General features: G+C 40.7%; 2 protein-coding genes across 5 annotated transcripts in view; one reads left to right on the top strand and one right to left on the bottom strand.

Annotated features, from left to right (window-relative positions):
* The window catches only part of SNX25 (sorting nexin 25), a 104458-nt gene that overhangs the window by 84367 nt on the left and 3412 nt on the right, over positions 1–16679 (bottom strand). The gene's annotated exons all lie outside the window — the stretch shown is intronic.
* LOC109395855 (40S ribosomal protein S27-like) lies at positions 12057–12412 on the top strand. Its single transcript, XM_019667227.1, has one exon. The coding sequence runs from the start codon at positions 12083–12085 to the stop codon at positions 12335–12337; it is 255 nt and encodes an 84-aa protein (XP_019522772.1). The 5' UTR covers positions 12057–12082; the 3' UTR covers positions 12338–12412.

Genomic DNA, 16679 nt, shown 5'->3' with positions numbered 1-16679 from the left:
ATTGCTGTCCTTTTGTTCTTCAGTCTAGTTGTGGAGGATGTTGCTTCACTGGCCCAAGTTGGCACCATCATTGCGCTCTTCCCGGGCGAGGCACCTCAGTCGCCGGCTTCTAGACGGCCACTCACTGAGGCTGCTGGCTACACATGGTAGCCCATGGCAACCCACTGCAGCAGGGGCTGCAGCCTACGCCATCGCCGGCAACTCATGGCAGCCCAACTCCAGGTTGAGCTGTTGTTCAGCATGTTAGCTGAGGAGGGCAGTGTCACTGGCCCTCATGTGGGATCCGAACCATGTGGCATCCCAAGCCAGCTGTTAACCAACGCGCCACTCAGCCAGCCCCAATTTATTTTTAAAATGCTATTTCCACTTACACAAAGAGCAGAGACATACTCTATATTATAAAGAATTAAACTGAAATCTCCAATGGCCAATGTTTTCATCAATTATGCCTTTTAATGAAACCTTCATTAAAACCCGAAAAGATGGGCGTCAGAAAGCTCCAGGAGGGTGAACATGTGGAGGAGAGTGGCCCACTCAGAGGGCATGGAAACTTGGTGCCCTTTCCCCATACCTTGCCCTGTGCATCTCTTCCATCTGGCTGTTCCTGAGTTACATCCTTTTATAATAAACTGGTAATCTAGTGAGAAAAAAAATTAAACTGACCTATCATTCCATCATCCAGAGATAATCACTGTGAATATTTTGGTGCATTTCCTTCTACTTAATGACTCCCAACACTTACTATGTAACTTTGGGCAACTTATTTTTCTGTACCTCATTTTCCTCAATGGTAAAATAAAGATAAAAATAGTATGTCTTAGGATTGATGAGCATTGAGTTAATACACATGAAGCACTTACAACAATGCCTGGCAACACATTAACAACTATGAATTATTACTGGTACTTTTTATCATTTTCATCATTCTTTAAAGAAAGTAGGATCATAGGGTTCACACAGTTCTGCATCTGGCTTTCTACACTCAATATTATATCATGAGCATCTTACATATAATATTTGGGATATATTGTTTTAATTAAACTATTATTACTGTACATTTACACTGTCCACCATTTCCCCCTATTTTAAATGAAAATTATTTTCATTTCTATGAAAGTAGTGTCACCAAAAATGTTTTTTAAAAATACTATAAGTGGGGCCGGCCGAGTGGCTCATTGGTTAAGGGTTGGCTTGGGACGCCAGCTCTGAACAGCAGGGCCCCAGTTCGGATCCCACATGAGGGCCAGTGATGCTGCGCCCTCTACAGCTAAGATGGTGAACAACAGCTCCACCTGGAGCTGGCTGCTGTGAGTCGCAGGCAATGGCGTAGGCTGCAGCCCCTGCTGCAGTGAGCCACCATGAGTGGCTGGCAGCCAGCGTGAGCAGTCGTGAGCGGCCGTCTAATGACCGGCGAGCGAATGCCTCACCTGGGAAGAGTGCAATGATAATACCAACATGGGCCAGTGAAGCAACGTCCTCCACAACTAAACTGAAGAACAAAAGGACAGCAACTTGTCTGTTCCCCTTCCCCAATTCCCCAACACTGTTCCCCTCCGCCAATTCCCCAATAAAATCTTTAATATATATATTATAAGTGTCTATGAAATTTATGGTTCAATTGGGACTCTGACTTCGCTGAAAGGACTGTGTGCCTCAAGAGTTTCGTTGTGCTTCAAGGAGTCTTCTATGGGCTAAGAAACTAATGGAACAACATGGGGGTGGAGGGGATAGGGGAAGCTCTGAAGCACAAACTATGCAAGGTGAACTGGAAAAATCCCCTTCCAGCCTCTTCAACCAACCCTAAACCATAAACTTTGTATTACCAGATAGGGAAATGAGTAATAAACACAAAAGGGAGGGGCAGGTCAAGGCCTTCTCTACCCTGAGGGATACTTAGGCAGTCAAGTCAAGCCAATTCGGCCTCCAGAAGTATAAATCCCTATTATGATTTTACTAAAATGAACTTGGCATGAGATAGATTAGATCATCAGTAGTGCCTGCAGCTTATTACACCATTTATCAAAGTATTGTATTCAGGCTAAAGGCCAACCCTGCCTACATGCATCAAATGTAGGAATCAAGGTTCTGTTTATATTTCTATAGTGAAATATGATCATCAGTCAGGAGAGATCCCGAGATGAGAGCCTATGAAGGGGTATGAAATCAGATCTTTTCTCTGAACAAATATGAAATTCAAATGTGCTTTACGTTGGGCACAATCCCCTATGTATTATAACTATGGCAAAAGCATATGATACCCCGTTTATTGGCAAGAATGCTCAATTAAGACCCAGGTAAAAAAATGCTCTAAGTTGATTTCTTTGCCATTTTCTTGCTAAGTTACATGAACATGTTCACCTCTGAGATTCAATTTAAATAATATCTGTCATACTTATATTAAAAGATTATGCATTTAAAGAAGGATAATGTATATAAAAATACTTTAAAAATTATAAAGCAGTTTACAAATACAGGTTACTATGGTTCCAAAAGTCAGTCTAAATTTTTTGCCATGCTAATTTCCTTCCCAAAGAATGATTATAGTTATATTACATGCGATTAGTGTTATGACCTTTCATGCTTTCAAATTTTACTGTCACAAGCAGACTGCTTTAGTAATGTTTCTTGGTTACTAACCTGCTTTTCAAGAGAAAAATATTAACGCAAAGGCAAAATCTATTAACTGATCAATAGAGGTAGGCTTTTGAGGTATACTTAAGATTGTTTTTCCAGCCAGTTGGAAGAATTAGACTCATGGGAAGAAAAATGTGTTTTATTTCTAATGCCAAGGACTCAAACCTGAAGATCCTTAGAAAACACACTCCACTTGCTTACAAGAGAAATTTAAGTATATATAAAATCAGACATAGATTTGGAAACTGAAATTATAACATGCACTTGAAAGTACACAGGCAGACAGTAGTTGGCCTAAATTGGGCAAGGTTAGAACAGATACTAGGGCTAGAAGAGAGGAATGAAGAAAGCAAATTGACTTAGGAAGGATAACCGAAAACTGACATGAGCTTTTTGCATTCCTAAAAAGGTTCATGTAACCAACATTTTGTGACCATTTTATCAGTGGCTTCCATTGAAATCTTCAGTTCATGAGGGAAATCTATGCTATGAATCACATTTCCATCAAGTCATTCAGTCTAACATTGACTGAGGATTCTGTGTGTCTGCCACTTAGTTGGGTACTAGAGAGACAAATGTGAGTAAATTACATTCTCTGTGCTCAAGGGGCTTAATCTATTCTTGATGGGAGCTCATAACTGAGTAACTAATGAGCCATATCACTGTTGGAGGCCATCTTAGGAATTGTACAATATTATTCTTCCTATTCTGGTCTCTTTTCTACATTTTGCTCTCCAGCCCAGGTCATGGAAGAAAAGTTACTCAAATATACAATCAATTCATGAGATCATTTCATCAAAATTTTGAAATTCGCATATTGAAGTATATGACAAAAATTATTCTCATCTCATAAGAGTTCTCACTGAAACCACTGAATATAAATGATGAAGGAGCAAGAGTGGCTGCCTCTGCTTCAAAGCTGTCATGTAATTCGACAACTAGATGAGTCACATAGAATGGCTTTTTCCATAGATCTTAAGTAATGAAAGCAATCACAGGTTTGGGGGTTTGCTTGCTTGTTTGTTTGTTTGTTTGTTTATTTGTTTTACTCCATTACTCTCCTGAAATGCCATAATACCATTCCTAATTAATTTGTTGACTGGCTTTTAAATAAAAACTGGTGATAAAATATTTAGTGCCTTGTTCGAAAAAAATATTACATTGGTAATTTGATTCAATGGGATCTCTATTTCCATAGCTCCCTTGAAGACAGAAGGTGAGCTCCAGGCAGAGTGGCCCTAATAACATACACGTACAAAATACTGAGATGTAGGAGATGAATTATTGCCATCAAAATACTAGTTGCATAAAATTGAAAGTACAATTCAACTGCATCAACTCAAAAAGGCTGACTTTTACATCCCTTCTAACTGGTGAGTAAAAGTTATCTGCTCCAGACTAGGTCTAGATCATATAAATTATTTCTTCCATTTCTATCTAAAATAAATGTGTTGAAATTCAAAGAATAAGACCTCCTCTTACAAGAAACATGGTATTAAAGATAGGCCGCTGTGCAGCAGCCATCTACCTCTGAGTAGAGAGGACTGAGAACTGCATACTTGAGCATGTAGGTATATAAACGCAGTGAATGCTAGAAGTGGTCCTCATTGACATTAGGAAGCCCCTAACCATTGCTTGAGAACACACTACTCAGTTTTCAAGAATCACTTGGGGAATTTGTTCAAATGCCTATTTCTAGATCCTATCCCACAAGATTCTTCATTCAGAAAGAAGAAGATGTGTCTTTGGAATAAGTACAATATTTTTAACAAAACTCCCTAAACTATTTATGGACCCTTATGTCACACGTTGAGAGACACTGTTAAGTGATTGCTATGAAAAAATACAACCCCTGAAAAAAACTGAGAAGTGTTTTATTATTCAGGAGATGTGTTTTAATGTAAGAATATAGCAATCATTTTACATAAAATCAGAGCAGAATCACAAAAGATTCACTCCTAACTTCAACTTTGCTTAGTTAACTGAATAATTATAATACTTCATTTGTATTCTCATAAAGAAAGGAGGTAGTATAAACTCTTTCTGTATAGAATTTCTATTCCACAATGAAATTACCAAAACATCACTCACATTAAAAGGCAAGGAAAATCAATTATAGTAAGGAGCGATAGTTTTAAATATAGTGCTTGAATAAAAAATTATTTGTATTCCTGGAATGATCTATCTACACTATGTACAGGCACTGAATAAAACCATTCTTGGAAATTTAACTTGGCTAAAACACACTCCTCTAAAGAAAAAAAACAACCATTCTATTTCCTGATACCTAATTTCTATTGCATTTAATCGGTAAAATTGCCCCTGAGTACAGTTACAAGCAAATGCTCTTAACTGACCTGGCCTTGGGCAAAATAGTCAAGAGACACCAACTCTACCCACCCCTGGCCTCTGGTTTCATAATGTATAATACAATCTTCCTTCTCTGGCAGCATTTTACTGGAGAACTTCTGGAGACAATTCCTTCAGTCCAAAGAGAAATAGGAAGAGGTATAACGTGGAACATCAGGATTACATCCACAAGTGCCCTGAACTCAACTCCAGCGACTCTCGCCTCCATTCCACTTCAGTCCCCCATTCTTATGGCCACAGCGAGGATTTCACATGACAGGAGACTTCTAACTCCTTTGACCCTTCCCAGTCTTTACGCCCTCAGCTCCCTCCTGGCCTCAGTTCCTTCCTGGCTTAGCTGACACCTGAGCAACTCTCATCAAGCATTCCTGCACCCTGAGCTTGTCATGCCATGCCCATAGCCTGTCCATCTCAGGAGCTGGCTACTCCTACAAAAAGAGCATATCCGTGCCAATGGATGTCACTACGTTCTCCTGGCCTCCAACCCACATCCTGCCCTTCACTCTAAAACAATCTGCCCACTTACCTTTGCTACACTTCCTCTCCTTTGTGTACCAAGAGAATACAAAGATTTAAGAGGGTGGCTCCGGCGTCAGAAACAGAAAAAGCCTGAATCCCTCCTTCATTCATTAACTTCTTTCACCTTTGGCAAGTCACTTAGCCTCTTTAAAACTGTTTCCTGATCCATAAAATGGGGATAATAGTAACTATCTCATAGTTACTGTGAGGATTAAATGAGATCGTAAAGTACTTAGCATAGGAGGCTCAACAAATGTTTTTGCTCTTATTCTTTCCAATAATTTGTTCCAAGCCTTTTACCACCTCTCTTAAAATTACCCTCTATGCATGCCATTCTCCTGACCAGGAGCAATTAATTTTGCCTCCTGCTTACCAAGAAACTTGAGGCAATCCAGCTTGAAATATCGTAATTCCCTGCCAACCTCCTACAAAGCTCTATGTGCTCCCATTTTTACCTTTCCCACTAATCTCAAGCCTAAACCTTCCCCCTGTGCTCGGATCCTGTCTGTCCAGACACTGCACTATCAACCATCCTCTATCACTGAAATATTTAGGCCCTTCCCCTTTACTTTTCAATATTTCCCTTTAACCTAAAAATGTGCTTAAATCTCTCTCAACACCAACAAAAAATTCCCAGAACACGCACTCCACACCATCCTGTGAATGCTGCCTTCTCCTTTCCTTCTCAGCCAAGCTATGGAGCGCAGCACACATGCTGCCTCTGCTGTCTCACCTCTCACTCACTCGTCACCCAAGAGAATATCATTTCTGGCCCTAGTTCCACCCTTACTTCCCCAAACAACACTGACACAGATCTCCATGGCCAATCACAGGAATCCTGCCCCCATGCCAACAAATGATTAGGAAGGGGTAACTGCCCAAACCTGGCCAATAAGATGAAGGCCAACATCCCAAACCTCTGCAACACTGCCGGAGCCATTTTCGTGTTCCAAAAGGGGACTTTCCTCCTCTGGCTATCATCCTGTGTGGCTGTGGTTCCTGAGGTTGCTTCAGGTCATGTGGCCGATAGCCTGGGAGTTAATCCCACTCACAGGGAGGGCAGAGATAAGAAAATAGAGAGAACTGGTGCGAAAGGCTTGATGCTCCCCCCCATGGAACCTGCACTACCCCTGGGCCTATCCTACCTGTGAGTTATGTATTATTTAAGATAATAAAATCTCCTAATTGTTTTTTTTTAAAAAAAAGGAGGGGATACAGGGATCAGTCATGTTTAGAAAACACTGGGTTAAAAACTGTTACACAGGTTCCTTTACGCTACGATTTCTCAGGATGTTAATATAGCGATGCACATTATAAAGCTTCCAGAACTGGGTTTTTCACATTTATGTGACCACCAAACCGGTCTCTCATCCTTTCTCTTTGTTTTTGCAGTGTACCTAAAAACATCTTCCAGAATTAAGAATTTGTAGGTGATCACTTAGAAAACTGATTTTTACCAGAGCAGCTGAAAAGAGTATATGACTGACTATTGGGATACAGTACAGCAATGACTGGGTAATACAGGCACAAAAACAGTGCTACGGGAGTCCAAAGGAATCGGCCAGTCGCTCGGAATGGCAGATGGGTTTCACGTTATGTGCCAACTCTAGCAAATTTTTAGTGGCAGCAGAAAAAGAAAGGAAAAAAGAAAAAAAAGCCTTACTTGATTAGTAATGATTGTCATGTGCATAGAAGGGCAGTTGTGACAAAATCCTAATTTATCCTGAGCCCTCTAAAGTGACAAATTCCTAAACACCTCCTAGAACTATTCCAAAATTCTCAAGTTTTGTTTATTGCTTTTTTTTTTTTTAAACCTGAATCAGGCCAGACTCATCTTTAGTAATTAAAAGGGTAATAAAGTGGCTAAGTGTAAAGGCTCCAGGATAAGAGAGACCTAGGTTAAATTCTTAGTTCTTGCCCTTGCAATGTAGCCTGGATACATCAGTTAGCCTTTGGAATCCTCAGTTTTCCCATCTATAACAGTCCCTAATGCACGTGGTAGATATAAAAATTAAATTAGGTAAAACATTCAAGCACCTGCATACAGTAAGTGTAATAAATGTTAAGTTTAGCTGTAATAATACCAAGGCATTCATTATATGGCAGTCACAGTATGACTCCTGTAGTACACGGATTTATCCACTGTATTTAACAGCCATGGATTAGAGTAAAATGGAGCCATTTCCCTGAACCCATTAGCAATGCCTAGAGGGGCTATGATAAGCAAATGGCAAAGATGATTACAAAGCACTCTTTAAAATAAGTGTTACTTGCCTTTAAGAAGACACAGAAAGTATATAAATCTAACAACTGGGTGATTATTACCTGCAAAAGGCAGACATCGTACATATTTTTTCCAGATCTCTCCATAGGGAAGGCCTAGAAACAATGATCAAATAGCAATGCGCCTCCATAACACCTAGAATGAGTCCTTACCCGCCCCCTCCCCAGACATGGGACTTTCAGCACTAAACTCAGCCATTTCTGAGCAAAGCAGGACCAGGATGGTCACTCACCCTACAAACAAACGGCGCAGGTGACGTCTGAAAAGCTGGGTCTGGGTGCGGCTGTGCTGCTCAGAGCTGAGGCAGGACAAGGTGTTGAAACACCATTTCCGATGAAAAGAAATCAGGGATCTTTTTGAAGAAATGGTTAATTCCAGGTGTAAGCAGAAAAGGCTCAAAATGAACCTAAAATATCTTGTTACAGGAAAACTCTCAAAGACTAATAGGGTCATATCAAAAGGACTCAGGAGCGAACCTGCAAAAGGCTCCCACTGGCCAAAGATGGAATTCTATAAGTTTCAAAAGGTAATAATTACAACTAATTGAAACTCATAAAATACGTTTAAATCCAGGAGCTCACAACATTATTTTTTAAAACACACAACTAATTGATTACCTTCACAGGATGATGGGGAACACACTCATTATCATGGGAACTGATAATGGGAAAGAATCTAGCATTTATTCTGCTTTTCTATATGAACTGTACCACTGTGTAACTACATAGTAGAAGAGGAAAAAAGTGTCTCTTTTAAAAAAGTATTCAGGGGCCGACCGAGTGGCTCAGTTGGTTAAGAGTTAGCTTAAGAGAGTGAGCTCTGAGCAACAGGGCCGCCAGTTCGATTCCCACATGGGCCAGTGAGCTGGCCCGAGCTGAGCTGCTGCTGAGCTGCCAACAGGTGGCAGAATGGCTCAGCTGGTGAGAGCACGTGCTCCTACCAACAAGACTGTCTGTTTGAGGGGCCGGCCAAGAGGCTCAGTTGGTTAAGAGCTCGAGCTCTGAGCAACAGGGTCGCCAGTTCGATTCCCACATGGGCCAGTGAGCTGCGCCCAAGCTCAGCTCCTGCTGAGCTGCCAACAGCTGGAAGGATGGCTCAGCTGGTGAAAGCACATGCTCTTACCAACAAGGTTGCCAGTTCTACCCCTGCATGGAATAGTGGACTATGCCCACCCACAACTAAGATTAAACACAGCAACAGCTCCTAATGCAACAAAAAGAAAGACTATCAGATATGTGCCTCCCAATGAAAGGTCACACCATCCCCTATAGCCCTGCCCAAAGGATGAAGCCTCTGGATGCAGCTGCCCATTTGCAGGACATACAAAGGAAAGAGGAACATGCTGAACTGCGTCCTTCGAATGCAATCAGCAAAACCCAGACTTAAGGAGATTTCCAGCTTCTTCAACAGATAAACTGCAAGGAAAAAAAAAAAAAGGACAGAGGGGACACATTTTTTTTTAATGGGCAAAAATAAACTACCATGTCCACAGATGCACATTTGAGTGGCAAAATTATTACAAGCAAGGAAGTGATGACTATAAAAGTGAAGATGGGGTTACTTAGGTAGAATGGGAAGGGCCGACATTGGGGTGGAGATATTGAGGGGCTCCTGGGGTTTTGAGAAGTAACAAGGATATTCTCTTTATAATTATTCACCCAACTATACATTTATTTTTTGTGATTTTCTGAATCTGCATTTTTAAATTTTATAATAAAAAAATTTTTTTAATGTAAAATCCATCATTTAACGGCTTCTATTTTCAAAGCACTTTTATAAATACTAAGTATTTGTATTTTCAAATACTATGAACAACCCCTAAAAGAATTTACTATCTCCATTTTTCAGATAAGGAGACTGAGGCTTAGAAATCTTAAGCAAGATGCCCATAGTTACAGGTTATTAGGGCAGGGTCAGGATTCGAATTCCGACAGCTAGCTGGCTGATTCACCATCATTCTCTTAAAGTCTATGCTCTATTGATCCCCAGCTATTCACTCATGAAATATTTATTACTGACCTATTAAATCATGCTAAGTGGTAAAGATACAGAAGGGAGTGTCTGCCTTCATAGAGTTCAAAGGTTAAAGAAAAAAGAAAGATAAGGAATCATCCAAGTGGGTATAAAATTACAATTGTGTTCAGTACGATGAAGGAAAGGTATATGGTGCTACGAAAATATACACAGCTGACAGACAGGGAAAGGTTCTCTGCAAAAGTGATGAAGTCTGAGGAAGAGAAATGAACTAGGTAAAAGGGCCGCAGGCTGCTCCAGGCAGAAGAAGCAATCGGCAAAGCCAGCACTGACAGAGGGAGCTTGGCACTTTGAGAACTGAGGATAGAAAGCAAGGAGTGAAGGTAGTTATGACTGACGGGAGATAAGGCTAAAGAAGTAAGAACAGGAAGCTACTGATGGGTTTTAATTAAACATGCTGCCGAGGAGAGATCTGATTGGGTTTGCATTTTTAAATGAATGAATTGAAGGACGAGCCACTAAGGAGGCAGAGAGACCAGCTGAGAGGCTATTGCAGTCATCTGGGTGGGAAAGGAGTGGATGGATGCCAAGACACTGACGAGCAGCAGTTCTCAACCTTCCTAATGCTGCAACCGCTTAATACAGTTCCTCATGCTGTGGTGACCCCAAACCATAAAATTATTTTCGTTGCTACTCTATAACTGTAATTTTGCTACTGTTATGAATCGTAATGTAAATATCTTTTTGTTTTCCGATGGTCTTAGGAGACCCCTGTGAAAGGGTCGTTCGACCCTCAAAGGGGTCGCAACCCACAGGTTGAAAACCGCTGCTCAAGAGGTAAGAAGACAGGACTTGATGGACTGCATACAGGGGAGTGAGGAGAAGGAGACGTCAAGGGCTCATAGGCTTCTGGCTATGGGACTTGACCTTCGGGAATGCTAGTCACTGACATAAGGGACAATGGAAGACGGATGGGGATGCTGGTCACGAGGAATGGGGACAGTTGGACTTGTTGAGTTCCAGGCACCAGTGTGAGTGCCAAGTGGAAATGTCAAGTTAAGCAGTTGAATAAATGAGTCTGAGGCCCAAAGAGAAGAGATCTGAGCCTGAGGAATAAATTTCTAATCCTCAGTGAGGAGATGGTTATTGTAGGGGGCTCAAGGGTGAGACAGCCTAAGAGTAACATAATAAAAAAAATTTATATATATATATATATATATATATATATATATATATATATATATATATATATAGCATTCAAAACCTCAGAAAGGTTTAGTAAAACAGGAAAAAAACTGTAAAGAAAAATATGAAATTAACTGCGTCAGGAAAAATACACTGAAATCCCTGGAACATTTAAGATGTTAATTTCACGTCTAACCAGTTGGCAGAGCCTGCATGCAGCCCTCAGGTGTTACCTACAGGAGCTGGCTTACATAGGAGGAAGAAACCTTTTGGGAGGTGGCTTGTATGTTAAGAGCTCCAAGTTAGAGACTAGAGAAAGCTTTGGAGCCAGGAGAGAAAGCTCTAGCTTGACCTCAGGTGTTGCTCCAAGGCAGAGAGAGAGAGAGGAACCACCAACAAAAGGGAAGGGGCTATCTTCCCAGGAGATGTAAACACGGCATAAGCTCCTCAGCTTCCATAACAAGGTTAAAAATTTTTTTAACCATGCCTGAATAAGAGAAACCAGGCTACACTCTCAGCTTCTATAAAGCACATACTATGGCTTTGGCTCAGAAAAATAAATAAATAAATAAAAAATAAAGGACTAAGCATTCCTAGATATCGAGCTTCAGGGGATTGAGACAACAATAATAGCCCAACAAGAAACGAGCTTTTTTACAGACTGGCAGTGGTCACAACACAGAAGCGTCTCTCAAGTGCTCTGTAGGCACCAGGAATGGAAGAATGTAAGTGAGCTTATTCACAAATACTCGTACATGAGACACTGCTGTGGACTCATAGAAATGGGGAGCGGGGGGGTAGGGGTGTGGAGTTAGGGGCACTGCCAGGTGAGGTCTTGCATGAGCAGATAAGAGCAAACACCTATAAAATTTTAGACACTACTATTAATGTAAATTCACTCATATATATAAGTATAGGTAGGAGAGAACTAAAGAAAGTCAGGTTTGAACTTACAAATGAGTATTTATAAAACTTTATCTAATTTTCCAAGAGGTGTATTTTACACTAAAATTGAAAACTTAATTGAATAGACTCTAGCGGCCTAAACAAGTTCAAGTGTCTTATCTTAAAAATGCACAAGTAGCTTTCCGGCGGTGACGACCTCCCCACGAGAACATGCCTCTCGCTAAGGAACTCCTTCATCCCTCTCCAGAAGAGGAGAAGAGGAAACACAAGAAGAAGCACCTGGTGCAGAGCCCCAACTCCTACTTCATGGACGTGAAATGCCCAGGATGCTATAAAATCACCACCGTCTTGAGCCATGCACAAACGGTAGTTTTGTGTGTTGGCTGCTCCACGGTCCTCTGTCAGCCCACAGGAGGAAAAGCAAGGCTTACAGAAGGATGCTCCTTCAGAAGGAAGCAGCACTAAAAGCCCCCTGAGTCAAGATGAGTGAGGAAGCATCCCAATAAACACATTTTGGATATATAAAAAAAAAAAAAAAATGCACAAGTAATTCCTTTTTCCCTTGGCCTCAGGGGCATTTTATTTGGAGTTGCCATGTTCATGGCTCTTTACATCCAGCTCATGGCTATTCACATACAGAAACCCCAGGTTGGCTGAAATATATACCAGGACTGGCCAGTCAGTACCTAGCATAACAGATAAGTACGGGCCAGCCCCAGGATGGAGCAGGCACACCTCACACTCCTTACCACATTCTCCTAGAGCAGCACCTGAGGCGAGTAACCTACCAAAATACAACCACGGGAAAAGCCCCACTTTGTCTGGAGAAACTATGGAAACACACACCCCAGGACTAACAGAGGATGTGGAAATAAGTACCTTGAACCCAGGCCCTGGGCCTCAGGGCATCCAGGGGAGCCTCTGAGAAGAGCTGCCTATCTACCCCAGTCATCATCACCCACCCAACCAACCAACCCTGGTTTGGAGGTGACCTAACAGTGAAGGGTTACAATATCAGTTCTGAGTTTGTAATTGTTTTTCTTTCAAAAGCAAAGCTGCAATTAAAAATAAAACTGGCAAGTTTGTGTGCCATCATTTTAATTCTGACAGCCTTTCAGAGACACTAGTCATTTTCTAAAGCCTGAGCCCTCAGCACCGAACTTGCTGAGTCACCTTTTCAGTACAATTGTGTGCACCATTCTGTCCCAAGGACTCACACATTTTAAGGAATTAGGGCACTTCCTACCACCCAAAATGATAAGGTCGGGAAATGAAACCTAAGATATTTTTAAGAAGGCAATATTTAATTCCTAGGGTAACATCACAGCATGCACTCAAAACAAAAGCAGCTTAAGATTCAAGAGAATTGGAAATAAACCTCCTAGGAGTGACCAGAATTTAAGCTCCAAGTAGAACGTTCAAGTTTGGAGACTTTTATCTTCACATTTGAAAATACACAGCAGGACCCTTTGGTTTGGGGTTGAATTTATTGTTTAAAGAGAATGTTAGGGCGCTCTTGAAAAGATTCTTGGACCTATCTGTAATGAAAACTAATGATAATAATGAATGTCAAAGAAAAATATCACCCACTCCTTTTTTTTCATTTTTTAAATTTATTAGTTTTAGGTGTACAAAACAATGCAATAGTTATACTTTTCACCCCTCACAAAGTGACCATCCCCCTCACCCAATTAACCAACCCCTCAACCGATATCTTACATATCTATTACAATTCCATCGACTGCACTCCCCTCACTGTACTCCACATCCCGTAATCACATATAAATCAAATTTTAGTTGACATACAATATTATTCAACAGCAGCTTCAGATGTACAGTGCAGTGGTCAAGCCTCTACACTGTCCATGAAGTGGTCTCCCACTCTTGAATTTACTGCCTCCTGTGCCATTCACACAGCTTTATTAACTCTCACTTTTTATCACTGCAACCGCAGGGTACATCTCTTCTCAAGTCCATCCCAATCACCTTTCCATTTAACATTGCTAAAGCCCAGCTCAGATGCTATCACTTTGGTGCTCAGAACGTATCAATAGCTGACATACCTGCAGGCTAAACTCCAATTCTACTCTCTCAACTGAGGACTTCCACAACCTGGACAAAACTACCTTTTCAATCCTAGCTCCTATGATTCATCTCATGTACTTACTGGCAACTCACATCCCAAATGGTACATGTACTCCATCTCTAGAACAGTTTACTTGGTTTATTTTATTTTATTTTTGTACAAATTATGAAAGTACATATTGCTTCCTTCAGACAGTTTTGCTAAATTCAAACACACACTTTCTGCCTTTCTTAGGATACATGTGTTAGTTTTGATGAGACTTTTTTATATTCTAGGTTTAATTATGTATCTTCTTTGAAGTTATCACTATTCATATATAAATTCATCTTATGCTTGCTAACTTTAAGAAATGGATTCTTCATAATAAAGATACAGAAAATCAATAATTTTCCTTTCTGTGTAATCAGTTTATATCAAGAGATTACAGGTATCAAAAAGTTTTTGGACTACATATTTGCATTTTTTTGTAAATGCGCAATATATATCTAGAAGAATAAACAACTATTAATAGTGGCTGTAGGGAAGAAATACTTTCATTGTATACCCTTTTATACCTTTTGATTTTTTTAAACCATGCGATTGTGTAACCTATGTAAAAAAAATACATTTAAAAATTATGAATAGGAGGCCGGCCGAGTGGCACGATGGTTAAGAACTGGCTTGGGACACCAGAGGGCCCCGGTTCGGATCCCACATATGAGGGCCAGCGACACTGCCCTCCACAGCTAAGATGCTGAACAACAGCTCAACCTGGAGCTGGGCTGCCATGAGTCACCCGCAATGGCGTAGACTGCAGCCCCTGTGGCAGTGGGTTGCCATAGGCTACCGTATGTAGCCAGCAGCCAGTGTGAGCGGACAGCAGCCGCAGTGAGAGGCCGTCCAGAAGCCGGCGACTGGTGTGCCTCGCCAGGGAAGAGCGCAATGATGGTGCCAACTTGGGCCAGTGAAGCAACGTCCTCCACAACTAGACTGAAGAACAAAAGGACAGCAACTTGTCTGTTCCCCTTCCCCCAATTCCCCAGCACTCTTCCCATCCCCCCAATTCGCCAATAAAAATCTTAAAAAAAAAAATTATGAATAGTATGAATTTAAAAGTAAGAAAACCCTTACACCACAGCAAGGGTTAGACAGGATCCTATAAAGGACTTTTCAAAAAGTCATCTTCCTCAAAAATATTTTTCCCACTAGCCACCATGACTTAAATCCCCTAGTTAAAATGCAAACAAATATTCTGAAGACAGTAAGTATATTATGCCATTATCCATGATCAAATTATTGAGGATTAGTTTATCACATTAGCATAATAAAGGGAAGTCACAAAGATGCTGTGTATAGCCTCCCTAATTGCTATTTCTTTCCTTTTTCCCTCAATTAACTAAATTCAGTTTCTTTTACTCAAAGAACTTTTGTATTAGTAAAAGAACTCATTTAGGGATTCTAGAAGGCCTGCCCAAGCCAACTGGCACCATGGATTGCTGTGTGAACGTTTTTACTGTCTCTATAAACATCTGCCCTCCCAGTCTTCTCTATCAGTCGGATCTACTCAGCTTCTAAGAGGGCTGGCACAGGGAGTAACTTGTTCATCTTTGAATCCTCCCAGCACTGAAAACATTGCCATGCGCTTACAGAAAGCAATTTTCCAAGCTCTCAGTGACACCTATTGCAAGGCTCTGACCCTTCTCTAGGAAACTGGTTGAAATTTCAAATCTGAAAATGTCAATGGGATACTTAAATTTGTTCTCAACTGAAACACTCATTCAGGCAAAATCCATCTACTGAGAGCTTACTATGTGCCTGGCAGTGGCACTCAGCAATGAGGCAAAAAATGATCTGACAAGATTAGGATAACAGATATGTAGCAGATATTTAGTAAATGCTTATTAATTAGATTTGATGAACTCCTTGAACTTGTCTGCCTAAACTGTGAAGTCTTTCATTACTCTTTTCTTTAGATGGCAGTAGACTTCAGTTTCTCATATGCTACTAGCACTTGACTTTGGTGGACTTTCTTTTATCAGCCCTCCAATCCTCATTAATTAATTGCTTACTTATTTTTGAACTTATGGGACATAAATCAAGAATTATCTAATAAAACACAATGTAACAGAAAAGAAAAAATCCATAGACTATGTGAAAAATTTACAGTTAAAAAAGCTATTCCTTCTTACCATCCTATCATCAAAATGTAAGAAATAATTTTCCCTTTTCCATTATATGAAGATGCACTTTGTAATGCTGGTCCAGTAATAAAAATAAGTTTTCTAAGCTATTGCTTCACTTTTGCCGTATTTCTCTTGCTGTTGCCTAAAGTCAGGTAACTGTGGCTCATGAATCGGAGGCTCTTGGTCCAGGTGCGTTAACTGGCCTGACACAAGACCAAGCCACAAGCCTGGACTATGACAGCTTACTCAGCAAAGCTGAACAGCTATCATATGAGGAGAAGGCCAGCCCCAGAGCATCACAGCTCCAGTCTTCTGGCCTAAAACCAAACCTAAGTTTTCCTAAAGTGAGGCCCAGATATCAACAGTCAAGTCTTGAGCATCAACCTTCCTGACCTTACACAAAAGTTTCCTTAGTACCTGAAAACACCACTGGATATTCTTTCTACCTGACATAAAAGTTATTTTTACAATTTTAATCAGTAGTGATTCCCACTCAAGTAAAATCAAAATCTTTGCTCATCAGAGACACCTAAGAGATACTAGATTAACGGGGGGGGGG

Source organism: Hipposideros armiger, unplaced genomic scaffold (genome assembly GCF_001890085.2).
Source record: "Hipposideros armiger isolate ML-2016 unplaced genomic scaffold, ASM189008v1 scaffold_488, whole genome shotgun sequence".
Classification (NCBI taxonomy): domain Eukaryota; kingdom Metazoa; phylum Chordata; class Mammalia; order Chiroptera; family Hipposideridae; genus Hipposideros; species Hipposideros armiger.
The sequence above is the reverse complement of the archived record's forward strand: the minus strand, read 5'-3'. Positions and strand labels throughout refer to the sequence as shown.

Bases quoted from the DNA above. Each gene is read 5' to 3' on its own strand.
- LOC109395855 (XM_019667227.1), top strand. From the start codon at position 12,083: ATGCCTCTCGCTAAGGAACTCCTTCATCCCTCTCCAGAAGAGGAGAAG.